This window comes from Cynocephalus volans, chromosome 2, assembly GCF_027409185.1.
Source record: "Cynocephalus volans isolate mCynVol1 chromosome 2, mCynVol1.pri, whole genome shotgun sequence".
Classification (NCBI taxonomy): Eukaryota; Metazoa; Chordata; class Mammalia; order Dermoptera; family Cynocephalidae; genus Cynocephalus; species Cynocephalus volans.
Window position 1 is genome coordinate 77,865,839 of NC_084461.1, and position 23,767 is coordinate 77,889,605.

The window sequence follows — 23,767 nt, forward strand, 5'->3', positions numbered from 1 at the left end:
ACCCTCCATGCTGTTTTCCACAATGGCTGTACCAATTTACATTCCCACCAGCAATGTAGGAGAATTCCCCTTCTGCAGCCTCACTGATACGTGTTGATTTTGTCTTTTTTGATAACAGCCACTCTAACTGGCATAAGATGATATCTCCTTGTGGTTTTAATTTGCATTTCCCTGATGATTTGTGATGTTGATCTTAAATTTGATTTAAGAGGGTTATTTGTCACTCATAGTAATTCATTAAAACAATGTTTTACTATAGCATGGACCCATGACATGAACTCATGTTGTTGCTCTGAGGTGCCAAGCTACAATTTAATGGACAGTAAATATCACTTAGATCAGAGCCAGTTACACAATCTATAAATCTGTACTTTCACAGTATAAGAAAAATATTCAAGTCCATATTCTTCTTCTAGAAAATACTTAATTTCATCATGAAAACACATGATTGCCTATCCTTTTTTGAAACCTCATTCTAGATTTACCAACCACTTTCAATAATCCACCTGAAGTCAGAGATCTCATTATCAGGAAATTCTTTGTATCTGTTGTGAAGTAGATTAAAACTATTTCCTTTTGTTCTGCTTTTGACCTAATACATTTCATATAACATTGTACTGTTGGGTATATGTTTTGCAATAGCTTAATATTCAATTATTTTTTGTGTTCCTCATGCATCTTATATAATCTTTTGGTGATAATTTTCAATTTACCTCTGAAGTCAAGCTATATTTCTTTAAGTAAAATAGATCAGCTTGTCAGTACTTTACACTAATTAGAGTAATGACAAAGCCATCTCATAATTTTTAAAAAATTTTATTGTTAATTGACAACAAATTGTATATTTTGTATAAATTTATGGGGTACAGAGTGTTGTTGCAATTTATGAATACTATGTGGAATAATTAAATCAAGCTAGGTAACATGTTTATCACCTCAAATACTTAACATTTTTTTGTGATGAGAATGTTTGAAATTTACTTTTTCAGCAATTTTGATATGTACAGTATTCTTTCACTAATTACATTTACCACACTGTGCAATAGATCTCAAAACCTACTTTTAGGATTTGATGCTTCCTAGAGTTTTTATTTTATTTTAGCCATTCAGTTACAATCCAGTCATAATTTTGCAATTGTTTGACTTTCTTTTATACCTAGCATCATTCCATTTGTTGCCCTACAAATTCACATCAGTTAGAATTAATATCACTTATTCTTATTCCTATTGCTTATTATGAGTATTGTAAATTCTGATTTATTCTATAAGTTATTTACTGATATTACTCACATTGGCTTAATGCCATCTATATGATTCTATTAAAAATAAGTTCAGCAGTCAACGTTCTCTTCCCCCATTCCATGACACAGATATTTTATTACAGTTATTTGAATATGACCATGACGGTAATTATCATTTTCTTGCTTCTGGATGCAGGACTCCCTTAAAGATTTTTTGTAGAGCTGGTCTTGTGGTGGTGAATTCCCATAGTTTTGTTTGTCTGGGAAAGACAAAATTTCTCCATTTCTGAATGATAGCTTTGGTGGGTATAGTGTTCTTGCCTGGCAGTTTTTTTGTTTTTTGGTTTTTTTTCTTTCAGTGCTTTGAATATATAATCCCACTCTCTCCTGGCCTATAAGGTTTCTGCTGAGAAATCTACTGTGAGTGATGGGGATTCCCTTATAGGCGACTAGATGCTTTTCTCTTACTGTTTTTAGGTTTCTTTCTTTATCTTTTACTTTTGAAAATTTGACTACAGTGTGTCTCTGAGAGGACCATTTTGGTTAAATCTGTTTGGAGATCTTTCAGCTTCTTGGATCTGGAAGTCCGTATCTCTCCAATAGTTGGGAAATTTTTAGTTATTATTTCATTAAATAAGTTTTCAGTTCCTTTTCCTTTCTCTTCGCTTCCAGAACACCCATAATACAGATGTTTGTATGCTTAAAGTTATCCCTTAGATCTCACTGGATTTCTTCATTTTTAAAAATCTTTTTCTTTCTTTTTTGGTCTGCGTTATCTCAAAAAGCCTGTCTTCATCCTCAGAAATTCTTTCTTCTGCTTGATCTGGCCTGTTGTTTAAGACCTCAGTTGTATTTTTTTTTTTTTATTTCATTTAATGAATTCTTCAGATCTAAGATTTCTGCTTGGTTTTTTTTAATGGTATTTCTCTCTTAATTGAATTTGTCCTTCAGATCCTGAATTTTTTTTCTCATTTCATAATGTTGTCTCTTTGTATTTTCTTGTGCCTCATTGAATTTCCTTCATATTAATATTATTTGGAATTTCTTTTCAGGCATTTCATTGATTTCCTTTTCTATGGGTTCTTGTACTAGAGAATTATTGTATTCCTTTGGGGATGTCATGGTTCCTTGTTTTTTCATGTTTCTTGTATCCCTACATTGATGTCTGGGCATCTGGTTGGAAGAGTTTCTTCTTCCAGTACTCTTGAGTAGATTTTGAAGGGAGAGACTCTTTCCTGTAGATATGTTGTACAGTACCAGTTGGGTAGAGTGTTTTCAGTTTGATTCCTGGTGAGCACAGTAGTGTAGTATTTGTGTGATTTCTTTGACTGTATTCAATATTGGAGTTGTCTGTGAGTGCCTCTGTGGCCTAGGCTAGGGGCAACAGCTCTTTGCCAGAATGAGTGACAATGGGTGTGTCATAGGGGTTATGGACAAGATCTTGAGTTCTTGAGAAAAACATTGCAGTGCTCTGCAGCTCCTCAGCTGGAGTGCAAGACCCAGGCAGGCTCACTGATGCCCCAGCCAGGATCCTGTGCCTCTGATAGAGGCATTGGGGTGCTCTGTAGCTCCTCAGCTTAAGTGGGCAATGCTGGGTGGGATTTCTCAGGTTACAGACAGGACATTGAACTTTGAAGGAGACAATGAAGTTTTCAGGAGCTCCTCAGGAGGAAGTGGACGACTCTAGATGGGGTCACTAGGGCTTTGGGCTGGGCTCTACTACCCCAAAAGAGGTGCTAGGGCACTCTGCAGCTGCTCAGCTGAAGGCGGCAACACTGAGTAAGGTCACTGGTTCCATGGGCAGGACCCTGTGCCCCCAAGAATGATGCTGGGATGCTCTGTAGCTCCTCAGCTGGACTGACCCACTTTGGACAAAGTTCCCTATGCCATGAATAGGGCCCTGGATTCCCAAGAGAGACACAGGGTGCTCTGCAGCTTTACCATTGAAGTGGGCTGCACTGGGTAATGTCTCTGTAGTCATGGGTGGGGCCATGCACCCTCAAGAGAGATGCTGGGTTGCTCTGCAGTACCACTGTTGGAGTGGGCCACTCTGGGCAAGGTCATTGCGGTCATGGGTGAGACCCTATTCTACCAATAGGAATGCTGGATCACTCCACAACTCCTCAGCTGGAGTGGTCAACTCTGGGTAAGATCACTGGGGTCATGGGCAGGACCCTGTACACCCAAGAGAGATGATGGTGTGCTCTGTGAAGTACTATTTTCATTAGAACCATGCCAGTTGTTTTTTCCTTGGAAAAGAAAATGATGTTTCTCCTTGTGAGAAGCTTATAATCTACTGGGAGAGATCAAATCACCACCCAAGGTGACAAGAAAACACTTGCTGCTGATGAGAAAAAGTCTACCTCAAATTCTGATGCCACATTAAGAAGTAATTGTGGTGATTAATTGGTGAGGATGAGGTTCGGCAGTTTAGTTGAGACAAAGCACACGTGACACTAAAACAAATTAGTCCGTCACGTGCATGTTCCTAATAAATGGGCTTCACATTTACTTACACTTCAGACCTGGGAAACAGGCCTGGGGCTGATGACTAGTAGCTTTCCCCCATCAGGGCAGTTAAGTGGTTTTCGGTTTCCTTAGTCCAACCTCCTACCTAACTTTAGAAGTTGATTTCCTTGGAACCTCAGGAATAAGGTTTCAGGATGATGTGTACAGGTGGTTTTTGAGGCAGACTGCTTTAAGGTCATTGCCTCTGGGATCACTTTGCAAAACTGGGCCACTGAGAAATAGAAAGCAGCAGGAACTGTACACTGGTATTTCTCTACTCTGAGATGTTAGCTTATTGCTGTCTGGGATTTGAAGTGACTTTTCAGTGTAGAATGAGCTCTAGGTTTGTTCCAGTTTAAACATATTTTTTTAATGTGATGGTTTCTGTAACCTCAAGTGTTGTTCAGGAGAGTTTCTGATTCTCAGAGATGTTCAGGAGTTTCTTAATAATTCTGTTTTGTTCTGGGGCAACCTTTTTGCTCAACCTTCTTATAAGAAGGTAAATCAGTTAAATAGAGTTTATTTATTTTACAAATATTTATGAAACACTTACTATGTCCTGGATGCTGTTCTCAGTACTGGAGATACAGTAGTAAATAAAACAGTTGTTGCTGTGGTCAAACTTATATCCTGTGGGGATATACAGACTTTAAACAGATAAACACATAAAATGTCAAGTACTATCAAATGTAAAGTAGGGTCTCATCAGAGGGAGATGAGTACATGTGTGTCAGTGTGGGGAGTAGGATTTGCTGTTTTCTTTCTTCTGGAGTCCACTCTCAAACTGTTAGCCTTATTGATGTTATCATTTTTTTAGTCTATTTTTAGTAATGATCTTTAGAAATTTTAGCTCCCCCCAACTTACTTGTAAATGTTATTTCACTTTTATGCCATCTGAACTGGCAAGATTAGTGAAACCTGGGAGATCTTTTAAATTAAATATGTCAGAGACCTCCAATTTTCTTTTCAGGGAGTGATCTTCAAAATGGCATCATAGGATTCAGTGAAGAGTCCCAGAGTGGACTAGAACTGGGGAAAGGAGCTGATATGAGAAGACTGCATCTTATTGTCACAAGACAGCCAAACAGGTACGTATATATAGGTAGGTCATCTTTTGCCCTTTATTTTTACAGTATTAACCATTAGCGGTAGTACAGATACACAGGATGTTACATCTTCCCTACGAGGGGACTTCCAAAAGTTATGGAAAAATTCATATTATCTTTTAATTTTATTTTTCTACAATTTTTTTAAAGTACTCGTGTGTGTGTGTGTGTGTGTGTGTGTGTGTGTGTGTGTGTATGGTGTAACATCCCGTGTGTCTATTCAGCATCTAATTTGAATTCATGCAATGATAGAAGCAGAATGAAATGTTGATAGAAGAAGGTAGTGTGGAATTTAGTATGTCAGTGTTCCGATGCTTTGGTTCTTAACCTGTGATTTAACATACTTGGTTCATGATCATAACTTAGGGCTACCTTGAATGTTTTGTACTTCATAAAATACCATACACATGTTAGATTATGTAAATCATCACTCCATCATATTTAATATTCTCTGATCACTCCACAATACAACTATTTTACTGTGAGGGAGACTTGGAATACCAAAATTTTTCTTGCAACTTAATACTGTGTAGTAACATCTTTTGAATGCTCATCACATATATACACTTGGGATGTACACATGCACGTGGTATACATATAAATATATATAAACATATATATATTGCATATTTTTAAATGTATATATATAAAATTACATTTTTGACCTAAATATTCTGTGAAAATGTAGGTCGCCTTTTGCCCTTACAATAACAATCATTTTTAGCAGTAGTGTTTTTCCTTTAGAAAAATTCTTGGTAAAAGACAAATAAGAAACATTTACTTGAAGAGAGAAGTTCTCTATAATTTTTATTTACATTTTTGGACCTCAGTAGGCAGAAAAGTTTTATTTATTTTCACATTCCTGATTCAAGTGGTTCAGTCAATACTTACTCATTATTGAATAGAATGTAGTCAAAGAATACTGTATAAACCCTGAACCTTTATTTTCTTTTTTTGACCGGTAAGGGGATTGCAGCCCCTGGCAGAGTGTGGTCTGCACTACGCTCAGCCAGTGAGCGCACCAACCATCCCCATATAGGATCTGAACCCGCGGCCTTGGCACTACCAGTGGCACACTCTCCTGAGTGAGCCACGGGGCCAGCTCTGAACCTTTATTTTCTTGTCTGTAATGAGGAGAATTAGTCATTTTCAGTATTATCAGTGGTAGAGTAAGTGCTGTACTTTAGATGCAGAGGTACAGTTGGGCATAGCGATAACACACTCTGTCATGCATATGCATGCATTTGCTTTATTCACAGGGCCTTTGAAGATGTCAAGGTCTTTTGGCGAGTCACACTTGACAAAACAACCTCTGTGCTCCAGAAAGATGGGGTAAACCTAGTGGATGAGCTCCTGTCTGTGACAGGAGCCACGACCTGTGCAGCTGGTAAAACAAAATGCTTTATCACTGTTGAACTCAAACCAGAGAAGGTAAGAGGAAATGAGGCACAATGTTGTCAACTCCTGATTATATTTCTTTAGAACTAATAATTTAAGAGCCACTTTATTTAAATTTACATATTATTTATGTGGAGATTCTTTGTGTCTTGCCCAGCCGTAATGTCTAAATCTCTTTGCTGTACAGCAGCAGTCTTTAGACTAAATTCTTGTAAATAAGCTTATTATTTTTTTCCTTTTTTGTTTCTTGCTATTTCCAAGATTTCTCCTGACTCAGCTTCTCATTGTATGAATGATCCCTTCAGTCATTTTCAGCCAGTTTAGTTACACTGAATGTTTAGTGTTTTGCTTTTATCATATCCAGAAACTTGGAAGTTCTTTCATTCTTTATTACTATATAGTTAGGGAGTTCAGTTTTGATCTATGAAAGAGGCACAGAGGCCATGCTTGGTGAGTCTTTGGATAAATTTCTATTGGTTCACATTGACATGGCACTAGGTATAGTAGTCTGTTTTGTTGCTTATAATAAACTACATGGAACTGGATAATTTATAAAGAAAATGAAATCTATACTTACAGTTTCTGAGGCAAGGAAGTCCAATGTCCATCTGGTGGTGGCGACAGTGACCCAGGAGTCTAACATTGTAAGATGGTGGAAGCAGAGGGAGCAGAGAGAGTGAAAGACTCTCCTCTGTCTTTTCTTAAAGCCCTCAAACCATGCCCCTGACCACCATTTTTAATCCATTCACTACTGCATGGTCCTACAATCCAATCACCTCTTCAAGGTTCCACCTTTCAACTACCATAATAGGATTTCCCACCCTCTTAACAGTCACAGTGGGGACTAAGTTTCTAATACATAAAATATGGGGGATACAATTCAAGCTTCAATGAGTTTTGGGGGGACATAATTCAATCCACTACATTAGGAGACAGGCATTCCCCCTTCTCTCCAATTAGCATTATTCAAATGGTGTTGGTCACTGATGACCTAACAGAGCTTTATGGGGCATTTAATAATCATGTGTAGCTTTTCTTAAATGATTATTATGTGTTACTTTAATCCCCAAAGAGCACTCAGTAATATTTGTTCTTTGCTGCTTATTTATTAAATTCAAATATTTAATTCAAAATCTAGTCACCAAGTTATGAATGTTCAAAAGTATAATGGATTCTTTGTACATACCAAGCACTTTAAACAGCAGAGAAAGCATGCACAAATAGAATTGCTTAAAAACATATACCTATACCTAAACCCATTCTAAAATAACAATTCTGTACGTTTAACTATTTTTCATTTTTTTCTGTACTTGTTTTTTCACCTTCTTAGAATTACCTTAATTGTTATACTGATCCAAGGTTACAGTAATACATATCTTCTTCGGATTTTAATAATTTTACTGGTTCCAAAAGAGAAAGAAAACTTGTCTTAGATTACCTAAGGTTACATGCCCTTGGTTATCACCACTTCCTCCTTGTTTTGTCTTAGCACCAACGGTCTTATTTCTTGTCCCAGGCTATTTCAGATGAGAAGTACTGGTCATCTTATTGAGATCCATTTTCTGACTTCCCTTGTTAAATCAATATGTTTCTTAAATTTATGCTTTCCAGGTTAATTTTTTTCAATACTGTCTGTTTTGCCCAGAGTGATTTGTTCTTTTAAATTTTGCAGCACTGACCTTACATTAAGATCAGATCAGAGTTGAGTTTTCTGCCACATCCTCAGAAGCAGCTAATTTTCAAAGCATTTTGCCTTCATTGTCTTCCTAGCAGTTAAAAGGCAGGTATAGGTAATGGTAATATACATTCTAGTTTCAGTAAGAGGAAATTTAAAAGGAAGGAAGAGGAAGAAGATATGTTTCTTATGAAAAAGAAAAAAAATATTTTTTAAAAAAGTGCTATGAACTTCTAATACGCATTTTGTTTTATGACTAGAAGATGACACACTACTCATCTAGTTCAAATTCTTCTTTTTGTGTCTGATAAACTGTTAACGAGCAATGTAAACAAGACAGGTTCTGCAGCCATTTTTGTAGTGGGCTTTGAGAAATTATTTGGAGGTTCTAGCAGAGCAACACAATTATTCCTAGACTTTTGACCTAAGAACCATCTTCTTCATTTTTTTGTCAAAGGAAGGACTTCAATTATATTGAACTTATTTAGGGAGGCATTATGTGGTTAAGAGTTTGGGCTCTGATGATGGGAGAGTATGGTTCAAATATTAGCTCTTCTGACATTGGACAATATGTTTAGTTTTCCTGAGACTTCCAGGTTTAATGGGGTTAATAATAGGGCTATGAGGCAGATTAATTAAAATAATGAATGAGAGACTCTAGCACACTTCTTGGAAAGGAGTTGGCCCTTGATAAGAGATGGCAAGTACTGCTGTTATTCAGAATAGATGGGAATGGAGCCTTTGGAAATTCAGTGACTTAAATAGTAGCTACATCAACAAGAGTCATAGGAGGTTTACAAATATTGCAAACATGACAAACTCATCCACAGAATTATATCACTGATTAATGATGGTGTCTCAATTCGGTCCAGTCTCTTGACCATCAACTTAAAATTTTTCTACTCTGTCCTATCTCTAATTATAATCTCTACAGTTATTCAATACTTTCATTTTCAAGTTATGAAGAATTTAAGTAACTTGCCTACTCAATTACTGAGCTGAGATTAGAACCCATCTCTTGAATTTCAGTCCATTTCCCCAGTGATTTATGTTATGATTACATATTACCAAAATGTATAAAGTAATGATTAACTTAGGAAGTATGGTCTGAACCCAGAAAATCTGTTTCAATTAAAGAGTGTTTAAACATTAAAAAAATTTTAAACATATTTAAGTAAAATATGTTTCATTATTACTTTGGTTTTTTGCTTCTGAGCAGTTATGGGCCCAAGAAAAATCATTTTATACTTGGGGCTAAAGATCATCTTGGAGTGCTTCTGACCTAACTAGAAAAGGAAACTGCTGGCAGTTACACATGGAATGGGTTCTTCTTGTGAGGTCTCCAGTCATGTTTAGGAGGCTAGAAGTTCAGATCTGATATGTGAGTCTTTGTTTCCCAGTAGACTTGAGGAATATTGCTTGAATAGACTAGTTCTTCATTAAGACTCGAAGATTCCTTTTGTCTCTAGTCTGATTATGTGTAGGTACCCGTTTTTATATAGCTCAATTTAGATGGTTTTGTTCTTAGATTAGACATATTCTTATTACTGTTAAGTGGTTGTAAGTAATCTAATCATCATAGAAATGAAAAAAAATATTGTACTGGAAAATAAAGATGAGTCTCATTTGGAATGTAATATGCTAAAATCCTTAGTTAAAAGAAACTATTGTGAATTCAAGCTCACTTGGCCGATAGGGGATAATAGCTCTTGGATATAGTTACCCATACTTTCTGAGTGCTTTGCTTAATTGTATTTGCCAAATGTAGTTTCCCAAAAGTAGGAATAGTACAGTTATTTCCATATTTCAATATTTAATGACAGTTGATCAGCAGAAATAACGAATGAAGTGTGCCATAGGAAAGCTAGACATATTTCTTCACACAACAAAAGGAGATTAAGTTTATTTATTGTGTGACTAAGATATGACTTATTCTTGGATAATACTGAAGGGTTTGTTGTATTGTTTCATGACTATGATTATTATTAAAAATATCACAAAACAAATAATGAATAAACCCTTTGCTGATAGATAAAAATGATGCATTATATCAAATTAGACAATGACAAAACTCATGCAGTTGAAAAATGCATCAGTTCAGCTTCTTTGGGTTATGCCAAGAAGCTAACAACACTGCTAACATTTTTAGATTATTGTGTAAGAGTGAATCATTAGTAAAAACAGGTGATTGATAATATGTTGTAAAATTGAATTCAGGCTTTAGAAAATAAGTCATTATAAATTGTTAAGAAAGAACCAAGTAAAACATGAGCAAACTATAACCAGCAGACTAAATTTAGATTTATTTAATACTGAATTTTGGGAAAATTTGAAATATACGTAAAATTGCAGGATTCATTATTATCAATATTTGGTCATATTTATTTAAAACCCTTTAAAAGTAAAAGAAATAAAAATAAAACTTTACAAAGTTGAAACTCCCTTTTTCCCCACCCCCAGTATTATTCTCCAGCTCCACATCCTGCCCTTTTCTGCACCTGACCCCTCCACCTAAGGCAACTGCTGTCATGGTATGGTTTGTTATAACATCTTTACATAAATATGTATTCATTAAGAACATGTAGGAAGCTGTGTTTAATTTTCAACTTTACATTTATGGTATTATGGTGTATGTGCCATTATGCAACTTGGTATTTTCACTCATTGTCATTTTTTGAGATCCATCTGTGTTGAAAAGTATTGAACTAGTTCATTTCTTTTAACTACTTTATTAAATTTCATTATATGAGTACATTTTATTTATTCTTTTGCTTATTGTAGTATATATACAATGTCTTCTGACATTGATTTTCCAGTGAAAAGCTCATGCAAAGTAAGTAAATGTATTTTTAAAGAAAGATCAAAAAATGAATCTCATGGTAATCTAACATAAGAATTTAATTCTTCTATGCAATGTATCTCTGGATGTATATTTATTTCTGTAATTTATGTGTATGAATTATACCATTTCTTAATATCAGAATATCTAAAAAGAGATATGTATTAGTAATAGTCTTTTTTTTTTCTTTTCCTTTTTCTCTTTGTCAGATACGTCAAATTGAAATACTTTTTTTTGTGGAATTGTATGAAGTAACTGCTGGAGCAGCAATAAACAATAGTGCTAGATTTGCACGGATTAAAATCTTACAGAGTGATGAACCTCAAAGCCTCATGTATTTTTCCGTGGGTTCTCGGCTAGCAGTGGCACATAAAAAGGCCACTTTAATCAGTTTACAGGTGGCCAGAAATTCTGGGACAGGACTAATGATGTCTGTTAATTTTAGTACCCAGGTAAGAATGTAATATATATATATATATATTTGTGTGTGTGTGTGTGTGTGTGTGTGTGTGTATGTATATATTCATACACATTAAGGTTTTCTTCTTTAACTGCAGTAAGTGTAATGAAACAGAACAATTGATACATTATTTTTTGAGGATACCATCTTAATTCACATTTTATTTATTATTTTAAACTTTATTTTTAAAACAGTTCTGTTTTTCACTCATCAACAACAGATGTTGTTTTAAAATGATAGACTTTTAACAGAAAGGACATTGTTGGGGGGGAGGGGGGAGGGAGAAGGGAGGGAGGTTTTGGTGATGGGGAGCAATAATCAGCCACAATGTATATCGACAAAATAAAATTAAAAAAAAAAAAATGAGAAAAAAGGAACGAGAAAAAAAATTAAAAAATAAAATAAATAAAATAAAATGATAGACTTTTCTATTTTTCTTTCTTTTGATAAATCTGATTATACAATGCAAAGTATCTTACATGAATCTGTTCTCAAATCTCTAGAGCATTAAAATTTCTTCAAAATGTAACTACATAAGATCGCAAGCAAAAAGTAAGGGTCTCGTTATGGTTTATGTCCGAACTTGAAAATTTTCTTGTTTAGAACCTCAGACACTAACTGATCATTATATTTATTTAAATCTGTAAATTCACGAGGCCTCATCGCCACTTTTTCAGATCCATCTTATTAGGTGACATCAGGTTAAAGACAGAGCAGGTGAGTATCCGGGGACTCAGAAGAATCATGCTACATAACACTTAAGTGACCAGATCCTGGGCTTGGCCCAGACAACCCATATACCTTTGCAGCATGATCTTTCACTTTAATTTAGCAGCAGAACTCTAATGTAATAAAGTAAAAATGTGTACCCACTCTGCTTGAATGAAGCATGACATGGGGATTGGAGCTTGCTTACTTTAGCCCTTTTTTCTTCCCCTCCTTGACCCATGTAACTCCAGGTAACCCATGGTTTGAAAACTACCATTCTGGACAGTGCTGCCATTTCCCTGTTTCAAAATTCTAAACCTGGTGACTCTTTAGGCCTCAAGGTTACAGTTTTATTAAAAGTCCTGTTTAGTGTCACTATTGGGTGGGTCAAACAAGCAGAACATTCTGTGTCTAAAATACAACAATGTATTGTACTATTTTGTAGCCATTGTGGGAGTCAAGGATGGGAGGTTAGGTCTAGAGCTATGGGTAATATGCTGTCCTGGAAGCTTGACAGGCAGAGAGACTTATCCTTATGACAAAGTCCACAGCTCAGTGAACAGGAAGACAAAATTCTCTATTTTGTGAGACCGTAGAAATAAACTGCTTTCTAAATGGCCTTAAAGTTGTATGAACACAAAGAGAAGTATTTTGATTCATAATGGGGAGATTTTAGTATTTTTGTTTAGAGTGTTTCAGATAGGAAGAGAAACGAGAAAAAATTTATGCTTTATTCTTCTTCTTCACACATGAAATATATATGGCCATATGCTCACTACTTATAGAGAAGGGGGACTGGAGAGGAAGGAGAGACGATAACATTTAGTTGAGTCACATTTTAAACCAGTTCATATACTCAGACGAGTGGGGAATTGAAGAAGTGGGGAATTCAAAAGAAGAATCTGAGTGCCAGCATCTCTGCCACACTCATTTATGTTTTTTCTAGACTCTTCATAAGTGATTATTTGCAAAACACATGCTGCCACTAGCATGTAAGTCATAAAGACCCTTATTTATGGAGCAATATATTTTTATGCATTTCCAGTTTTCCCTACTTTGATGGTTAATTTTATGTGTAAACTTGACTGGACCACCTATATATTTGGTCAAACATTGTTCTGGGTGTTTCTGTCAGGGTTTTTGGATGAATTTAGACTGAATAGAGCAGATTTCCCTCCCATTATGAGGGAGCTTTATCCAATCAATTGAAGGCCTGAATAGAGCAAAAACGCTGACCATCCCTTGAGTAAGAGATAATTCTTCCTGCCTGACAGCCCTTGAATTGGAACACTGGCTTTTTCCTGCCTTTGGACTTGAGCTGAAACGTTGGCTTTTTCTGAGTCTCAAGCCTGCTGGCCTTAGACCGGAACTACACCATTGACTGTCCTGGTTCTCAGGCCTTCAGACATGGAATAGAACTAAACCATTGACTTCCTTCAGTCTCCAGTTTTTGCCAAATCTCTCTCTCTCTCTCTGTACATATATATATATGTGTGTGTGTATATATATATGTATACATATATACAAGAGGGTACTTATAAAAGTTTGTGGAAAAATAGAATTCAAAGATAATATGAATCTTTTCATTAACTTTGTGTATACACCCACAAACACACACTCTATTTGTTCTAACACACATACTATAGACTTAGTAAGGAGTATTCATGGCTGTGCTATTTTAACTAACATAATGGAAGTGAAGAATGGAATCTGAAAAATTTACTAGGAATAGGGAACTTTTCTTCCTGGGAAGATGGAGTAGATGTATCTTTCCCTGTTAAGTACAGCTAAAGACCCTGGACATTATATATAAAACAACATCAGAAGACTCTGAAAGGTGGAGAGAAGATAGCAGTCTAGCTAGGGACCCGGGGACTCAAGGAATGATATAGTGGTGAGTTCTCAGAATCTTCTTTTTGCCTCATATCACAGACTTGAAGCTGAAGAAATTGGCAAACAGAAACACTAATGGGGACCAGAAAAGCTCTCCCACAAAAGCCTGCTCTCTTGAGCAAAAGGAACAGAAAAGGGGCAGCCTAGCAAGACAGAAAACTTTTAGATAATAACTGCTGTACTCCAGCCAAACAATGTAGAAAAACCTGACCCCACCTCTATCCACATTAGCAAAGACTGAATGGGGATCCTAGATTTCTACCCTTGCCAGAGGCCTCAGCCTCTCTACTGGTGTAGTGTCACAGGTACCTAGTGGAGAGTCAGGGTTTCCAACACTGTCTAGGAGTAAAAAGGTCACCCAGTTTCTACATGGTGTCAATGGAGACCACTGGGGGAGTAGTAGTACCCTTCTTAGCTAGGGAGGTATCAATGAAGGCCTAGTGTGGAATGTGAACTCCCACCCCCTCTCAACAGCAGTAATGACGAATCTCTCTGTCTCCCCCTCAAGTATCAATAGAGGCCAAGTGGGGAAACCAGACTTCTACCTCCAGCTGAAAGTAATCAGGTGGTACCTTTTCTTCCTCAGCCACAGCAGTGTCAAAAGCCAGCTAAAACAGACGGTTTAAATGCTCTCCAGAGTCTCATAAGATAACACTCAAAATGTCTGGGTTTCAATCAAAAATCATTCATTGTACTGAGAACAAGAAAAATCAAAAATGTAATGAAAAAGGACAATAAACAGATGCTGATGAAAAGATGACAGATATTAGAATTATCTGGCAAAATTCTGATGTAGCCATCGTAAAAATGCTTCAGTAAGCAGTTACAAACATTCCTGAAACAAATCAGAAAAATAAAAAGTCTCAACAAAGAAATAGGATATTTCAGCAAACAAAATAGAAGACATAGAGAAGGGCAAATGGAAATTTTAAAGCTAAAAAATATAATAACCAAAATAAACTGAATAAATAGACTCAGCATCAGAATGAAGGGAACAAAGGAAAGAATCAGTGATCTTGAAGAAAAACAATACCAATTGATTACCCAATCTAAATAGAAAGAAACTAGATTGAAAAAAGAATGAACAGAGCCTCAGGGACCTATGTGACTATTACAAACGATCTGACATTGTGTTATTGGAGTCCTGAAAGAAAGGAGAAAGAGGTCAGGGATGAAAAAGTACTTGAAGAATAATGGCTGAAAATTTTCCAAATTTGGCAGAAGATATAAACTTATATATTCAAGATGCTGAGCAATACCCAAACAAGATAAACCTAAGGAAATCCCCACTAAGAGATATCACAGTCAAACTTCAAAAAATTAAAGACAAAGATATTGAAGGAGCCAAGAGAGGAAAGTGTCTTATTGATAGGGCAAAAACAATTAGGATGACAGCAGATTTCTCATCAGAAACCATGGAGCCCAAGAGGCAGTGATGCAACATTTTTCAAGTCCTGAACGAAAAGAACCATCAACCCTGAGTTCTATATCCGGGGAAGGTATCCTTCAGAAATGAAGGGGAAGTGAAGAAATTCTCAGATGAAAGAAAAAGTAAGAATTTGTGCCCATAGACCTGCCCTAAAAGAATGGCTAAAGAAAGTACTCTACACAGAAAGGGAATAATAAGAAGGAACTTTGGAACATCAGGAAGGAAAAAAACAAAAAAAACCAAAAAAAACCCCACAGTAAACAAAAATGGACAAAAGATATAGCAATGCATTTCATCAAAGAGTTTGCACAGATGACTAGTAAGCACATAAAAAGATGTTCAACATCATTAGCTATTAGCAAAATGCAAACTGAAACCACAATGATATATCACTATTAACCTATCAGAATTGCTAAAGTAAAATCAGTGATAATACTAAATGTTGGCAAGGATTCTGAGAGACTGGATCTCTTATTCGTTGCTGATGGGAATGTAAAATGATACAGCCACTTTGGAGAACAGTTTGCTAGTTTCTTAAACAGCTAAACATAAACTAACGTATGACCCAGCAATTGTACTCCCACACATTTATTCCAGAGCAGTGAAAATTTACGTTCACACAAAAACCTGTACCGTGTGTTTATAGCAGCTTATTCATAGTAGCCCCAAACCAGAAACAATCCAGATGTCCTTCTGTGGGTGAATGTTTAAACAACTGTAGGCCTTAATCTATGCCATGGAACACTATTCAGGAATAATAAGGGACAAACTATTGATGCACATAACAAGCTAGAGTTATCTCCAGATAATCATGCCAACAGGAAAAAAACAATCCCAAAATATATGAAAAGATGCACTTTCAGCTGCTTGATTTCAGTAAATTAACCTTAATTCTTAACAAACAAAAGGTTATATAATTCCACTTATATAATATTCTTAAAATTACAAAATTATAGAAATTAAGAAGAGATTGGTGGTTGCCAGAAATTATGGGGGTGGGGTAAGGGGAAGCGAGTGCAGCTGTAGAAGTCAATGTGAAGGATTCTCAAAGTGATAAAAATGTTCTGTATCTTGACTGCATTAATGTCAGTATCCTGGTTGTGATACTAGATTATAGTTATGCAGGATGTTACCAATAAGGGATATTGGGTAAAGGGTGCAGCAAATCTCTCTTTATTGTTTGTTATAACTGCATGTGAATCTGTACTTACCTCAAAATAAAAAGCTTAATTTAAAAAATTAGAAATAAAAGTTTCAGCTCTGTTATTATTTTATTTTGCTGTTGCTTCATTGCCTCTGCATTGTTCTCTCTCTGAATGCCAGGCGTACGACTAGAAGGCAAAGACATATAATTTATCTTTTCCAATAGCTGGCAAAGATGATGAAATAATTATGGACCAACTTGCTATCCTGTTGCGATGATATTGATTTTCCTTTTCCTTTAAATAGATTGATGTAGTTAAAACAGTCACTATAGCATACATACTCTTTGGTAGGCCAGCATTCCCATGTGTATAAACACTATATATTCTTAGCATAAATTCTGTTTTATCTAAGTGTTTGTGATATAAAGTTAAAAAGAAATTTCTGGTCCTTATCATTCAAGATAATGAAAACATCACCTATTCTAGTTATCCTTCAATTAAATAAGCCTATAGCTAAAACAAATTTGAAAACCTCTTCCAAAATACTTTCATTTATATATGTGGGTATTAGCTCAAAGCACGCACACAAGTATAAGAACAGGTTTTTCCTCCTTATTCTCACATTGCCTATTCTATTCCCAGACTACAGTATTTCTATATTGATTTTCATTGTCACTTTAAAATAGCACAGTGATTCTTGTTTGAGTTTATTATACACATTTTATAAACATAAGAAGAATTTGATTGTTTTGCTTTCTTTAAATGTTTGACTTATGAAATAAATCTTACCAGAAAACAGTGGACAAAATGTGTATGTGCAGTGCATAGTAATCAAATCACCACCACCTAGTTGAAATCCAACTTTACCAGGATTTTAAAACTAGCCTCCATGAACCCTTCTCTGATGCCATCTTGCTTTTTCCTTGACTCTCCCCATCTTACAGATAACCTCTGTGCTAACTTTTATGTTTATTTCCTCACTTTTAATTATAGTTTTACCACCTTCCATATGTTATTTGAGTTTACCTGTTCTGGAAATTATGCTAATGGGATTATTTCAATTGTATTGTTCTGTGGTGTACTTGTCTTGTCCAGTGATATGTTTGCTAAATACCCTTGCTGATGTGTGTAGTTCTAATTCTTTCACTTCCACTGTTATATAGTATTCCAATGGATACTTTAATGTACCTATTCTAAAGCCAATAGATTTTTGAACTTTTTCTTCAGTAAGGCCTTTTGTTACCTTTTTAAAGCATTACCACAGTAAATGCTCTTGAAAATCCGTTATCTTCATTGATTTTTCATTTTTGACATACTGATCCTTCCTTCTTTGTGAAGCATGCTCTTCTCCTTTGGGCTTCTGGAATACCACACATTTCTGCTCCTACCTCACTGGGAGCTCTTTCCTGTTGCTTATATTGATCTTCCCAGCCAATAAATGTTGGAGTCCACCAAGCCTCACTCTCTAGGGTAGACCATCCAGACCCATTACTTAACAGTATCATCTGTAAACTGAAGGCTCCCAAATTTTTATCAATAGCCTCTTTATCTCCTCTGATCCAGACTCATGTATCTGAGTGCTCTTACTTGACCTATTCACTTGAATGTCTAAGAGGCATCTCAGACTTAATATGTTTAATAAATAACTATTGATTTATCCCTTAACAATATTTTTCCCAGTTTTTCACCATTCATCCAATTACCCATTCATCCAGGCAAACAGCCAGGAGTTAGCCTCAATTCTCCTCTTCCTTCCACCCAACATCGAATTCATCAGAAAGTCCTACTGACTCTACATATACTCCCAGTCAGAGTCTTCTGCTTCTACTCATCTTACCCTAGTCCAAGCTACCACTGTTTCTTGTATAAACTAATGCAAAACCCTCCTGTCGTTTCTCCCTGCTTCCGTGCTTGGTCTTGCTGTAGCCTAGGATGCACAAGAAGCAGAACACTCATGAAAATTTTAAATAGAACGTGTCACTCTCCTGCTTAAATCCTCCAGTGTTTTCCTGTCACATCTAAAATAATGGACCTACTTCATCTGACCCCTATTTACCTCTCTCATGCCAGCTTCCAGCACTCTCTTCCTTCATCCAGTCACACTGGCCTTCTGATTCTTCCTCTCACCTCATGGCCTTTGTAAGTGCTGTTTCCTTGGCCTAGAACATGTCCCCTGAGATCCTCATGTCACCTGTTCCGTTACTTCACTCAGGCCTCTGTTCAAATATCATATCAAGAACTTCCATGACCAGCCTTATCTAAAATAATACATTTACCGTCACACTGCATTCCCTTTTTTAGTCTTATTTTTCTTCACGGAACTCATCTTCATGTAAAAATATATCACTGGTTTCATAGTCCTTGTACTATCTATATCCTCTGCTAGAGTGGTAGGTTCCATGAGTGCAGGCATTCTGCTACTCACATCTGCATCCACAATATGCCACCTGGTGTCTGCTGGGAGTTTAATAGTTGTTGGCTCAGTAGTAAATAAATGAACATTCCTTTGATTCTTCCTTGGCTAAGTGTTCATGTTTCACTTTCCAAAAAAAACTTTTTCCAAAAAACTTTTTAGTAAGCATAATTGGAAGAAAATCAGAGGTACATACATCCAGGACCTTATTCCTTAGGATATTCCCATACCTACAGGTAAACGAGGTTAATCTCTTCTTCTGCCTACTTCCTCCCCTGTACCTCCTCTCTACTCTCCCCACCCTGCTTTCCAAAAAAATTTCTAGGTGAGAATAAAAATGTAAATATTCTTTCTTTTCCTCCATATTTATATTTTGCAGCATGTGTTATTTAAAGCAAAAATTTTAGTGTGTTCACAACTGGAGAAATTCTGTGAGGCAGTAGTGACATTTTTTGCTAATTCTCTTCTTCGATCTATTCTTAGCCATCTGTCTTTCCTAACCTCAACACTTATGTGTATTTATCTCTCTAATTTATCTTAGAAGACTAGAAAAAGTATAAAACTGCATGTTTTACTACAGTTATTGTTGCTCATCAGTTTGTTAAGAGAAATAGAATTTGTTTAAGAAATACGAATTTGTTTAGGACAAGATCAGGGGTATACAAATTCACTTTAATGGTATTGTTTAATTTTTCAGGAATTGAGAAGTGCTGAAACAATTGGTCGTACTCTGATATCTCCAGCTATTTCTGGGAAGGATTTTGTGAGAACTGAAGGCACATTGGTCTTTGAACCCGGACAGAGAAACACCATAGTGGATGTCATCCTAACACCAGAGACAGGGTCTTTAAATCCATTTCCTAAACGCTTCCAGATTGTGCTTTTTGACCCAAAAGGTGGTGCCAGAATTGATAACATGTACGGGACTGCCAACATCACTCTTGTCTCTGATGCGGATTCGCAGGCCGTTTGGGGGCTTGCAGATCAGCTACACCAGCCCCTGGATAATGACATTCTCAACAGAGTGCTGCACAACATCAACATGAAAGTGGCCACAGAGAACACAGAGGAACAACTTAGTGCTGTGATGCACTTAATAGAAAAGGTAAGAAGTCCTTGCAAATGTAAGCACTTAGTTGGGTAAAGTTTCCTGAATTAAAAAAACCAAAATGAAACAAAAGTCACATTTTGTTATAATGTCAGTTCTCATGTAATTATGATAAAGATAAATTTCTGAACATAAGAATGGTTTGGATGTGACTGACATCTGTTTGGAAACCTCAGTCTTAAACTTGGGGACTGATGAGTTACCCATTGCAGCAGTAAGGACAGCCCAGGGCCTGAAAAGAGGAACAAGATTTTGGAAGCTACAGGCTCTTTGTGATTCTCCAGAAACTGGCCAATTATCTTTGGTGTTTGAACCTCAGTTTTTTTTTAGTCCATAAAAAAAAAAAAACTTGGACTAGATTATCTATGTAGTCCTTTCAGTTTAAATGCTGAAGAATGGGAGGTTTTGCCCTTTGTTTGTTCTCTGCTCCTCCTGAGCACTGAAAACTTTCACACGAGATTATTTCAGACATACAATTTAAGATGGCCTTGGACCAACCAAGTTTTATTTGAAGCCTATTTATTTATTTACACTTCTGCAAATGATGGAATTAAATGAAAATGGAAGATCCTAGGAATATAAATGAAAAAAATACCTGAAAAGAATTATTACTAAAGGAAAAGACTTCTGCAGGGGGCTATTTTAGATATTTTTATCAAGTTATTTCTTATCAGCATGTTTATATGTAAGTATAAAAACTTTTGAGTACATACATATGAATTTATAAATACTGTATTTCTTACATGGTGACCTTTAAACAATTAAAATGTTTACTATGGGGTTTTAGATTATCAAGTGTATTTTACTTCCTATGGTATCTCTTAAAATACAATACTTGAAGGGTAGAAAATAAAATTATAAAGTACATAGGTAAGAAGAGGAGACTATGCCAAACAGCTTGTAAAGAGAATCAATTGCTACTTTAGGCTGAGAAAATCATAGCGAGAAGAACCCATTCCAGGAAATAGTGTTACTTAAATTTTTAATAATAAAATGGCATAGGACAATAGATAGTTGATTATGGCCAAGAAGAGGGAAAGAATGTATAGTAGCTACATTTTAGGGTAGAAAAGAGAACCTCATTTCATATAATTTAAAGAAGAAATAAGAAAATTCTGCTACTTTTTTTCCTCAGTACACTGTATAAGAGAGATGTATATTATTGGTCGAGAATCAACACTTAATTCAGTAAAGTTACCAAGTCATATATGTTGATTATTTTTTGTTAGTTTTGTCATGAATAATGAAACTGGATTATGAACATAGCTCTTATGGGAAAATGTCACATGGAGACCACGTGCCTTGTGGCACCAGTGCATGACCTAGCAGGAAGGCCTTGCTACTGCCAGACCCCATCCTCAGCCTGGCCAAGTGCATGCCAACCAGAGAGGTGCCTCCCTGGAGAGGCCCAAGACCCGAGGCGACCACGTTACCAAGCATGTTACAGCATGTGACCGAGCAGACACTGAGGGAGGTGTGCCAAATTGGTAGCCCCGGCAGGATCCTAGCCAGACAGTAGTGTCAAACCAGTGGACCATGAAATCCCTTGCCACAATGACTAAACATTAAAGGAAAGATACCAGAAATATGAAAAATCAAGAAAGTACACCACCAAAGGCTAATAACTCTTAAGCTTTGGATGCTATAGAACAAGAAGACCATGAAATGTCTGACAAGGAATTTCGAGTGATAATTCAAAGGAAACTAAATGAGATACAAGAAAACTCAGCTAGACAACATGATGAAATGAGGAAAAGTATACAGGACCTGAAAGAAGAAAAGTACAAGGAAATCAATGCCCTGAAAAAGAATGTAGCAGAGCTTGCTGTACTGAAGAATTCATTCAGTGAAATAAAAAACACAACAGAGAGTTTAACCTGCAAGCTTGCAGAAGCAGAAGAGAGAACTTCTGACCTTGAAGATGGGCTGTTTGAAATAACACAGGCAGACAAAGAAAAAGAAAAAAGAATTAAAACATTGAAGAAAATCTAAGAGAGATATCAGACAACCTAAAGCACTCAAATATTCGAGTCATGGGTATTCCAGAAGGGGAGGAAAAAGGAGATTGCATTGAAAACATATTCAACAAAATAGTGGCAGAAAACTTCCCAGGTATAGGAAAAATCACAGATCTTCAGATTCAGAAAGCTCAAAGATCCCCAACTGTATTCAACCCAAAAAGGTCTTCTCCAAGTCATGTTATACTCAGATTGGCAAAACTCAAAGACAAAGAGAGAATCTTAAAAGCTGCAAGAGAGAAGCATCAAATCACCTATAAGTAGCCCCCATCAGACTAACATCAGACTTTTCATCACAAACCCTGAAAGCCAGAAAGAAACGGGATGATATATTCAAAATACTAAAAGACAAAGATTGCCAGCCAAGAATACTCTACCCTGCAAGGCTATCCTTCCAAAATGAAGGGGAAACAGTATATTTCTCAGACAAACAAAAACTGCAGATTTTCAGTACCACACAACCACCCTTACAAGAAATTCTCAAGGGAGTACTAGGTTTAGTAACTGAAAAATAACTACCACTGCCATAAAAACCCAAGAAAAATCAAAACCCACTAGTAAAATAAAAATGCCAACAATGAAGAGAAAAAAAAAGTTATCTACAACCCAAAAAACCAACAAATACAGAAGACAAACAGTAATTCAGAAAGAAAGGAACAAAAGACACCTAAGACAACCAAACAAAAATCAATAAAATGCTAGGAGTAAATCAACACTTTTCAATAACAACTTTTAATGTAAAAGGATTAAATTCCCCAATCAAAAGACACAGACTGGCTGACTGGATTAAAAAGGAGGACCCAACTATATGCCACCTTCAAGAGACCCACCTCGCTTATAAAGACCCACATAGACTAAGAGTGAAAGGATGGAAAAAGATTTACCATGCAAACATAAATGAAAAACCAGCTGGAGTAGCTATTCTTATATCTGATAAAATATTCTTTAGACTAAAAACCATAAAAAGAGATAATGAAGGCCACTACATAATGATAAAAGGAGTGATCCATCAAGAAGACATAACAATCATAAATATATATGCACCCAATGTCAGAGCAGCCAGATTTATAAAGCAAACTCTATTAGACCTAAAGAAGGAAATAGACACTAATACCATAATAGCAGGGGACCTGAACACCCCACTGTCAATATTGGACAGATCATCTTGGCAAAGAATCAGCATAGAAACACAAGATCTAAACAACACTCTAGACCAATTGGACATGGCAGATATCTACAGAACATTCCATCCAACAACCTGAGAATATTCATTCTTCTCCTCAGCACATGGATCATTCTCCAGGAAAGATGGCAAGTGAACAACCTAATACTTCACCTTAAAGAACTAGAAAAACAAGAACACCAAACCCAAAGTTAGAAGATGGAAAGAAATCATTAAAATCAGAGCTGAACTTAATGAATCAAAAAGTTGGTTTTTGAAAAGATAAATAAAATTGACAAACCGTTATCATGGCTAACTAAAAAAAGAAGAGAGGAGACCCAATAACAAATTAGAAATGAAAAAGGTGATATAACAACTGATACCTCCAAAATACAAGGACACACAAAAACTACCAAAACTGAGCCAAGATGATGTAGAAAATCTGAACAGACCAGTAACAATAAAAAAGATTGAAGCTGTTATCAGAAGGCTCCCAAAAAAGAAAAGGCCAGGACCAGATGGATTCACAGCAGAATTCTACCAAACATTCAAAGAAAAATTGACACCAACTCTCTACAAATTATTCCAAAAGATTGAAACAGAGGCAGTTCTCCCAAACTCATTCTGCCACGGTCTCTGTGGCGCACTCGGGAGAGTGCGGCGC

At 36.1% G+C, this 23,767-nt stretch overlaps 1 protein-coding gene across 1 annotated transcript in view; it reads left to right on the forward strand.

The window, feature by feature from the left end:
- The window catches only part of ADGRV1 (adhesion G protein-coupled receptor V1), a 548,065-nt gene that overhangs the window by 182,764 nt on the left and 341,534 nt on the right, over positions 1-23,767 (forward strand). The window contains exons 74-77 of the mRNA XM_063086652.1: positions 4,720-4,837; positions 6,115-6,286; positions 10,977-11,219; positions 19,513-19,920. Of these exons, the coding sequence (XP_062942722.1) occupies positions 4,720-4,837; positions 6,115-6,286; positions 10,977-11,219; positions 19,513-19,920 (941 nt within the window). The remainder of the gene's footprint in view (positions 1-4,719; positions 4,838-6,114; positions 6,287-10,976; positions 11,220-19,512; positions 19,921-23,767) is intronic.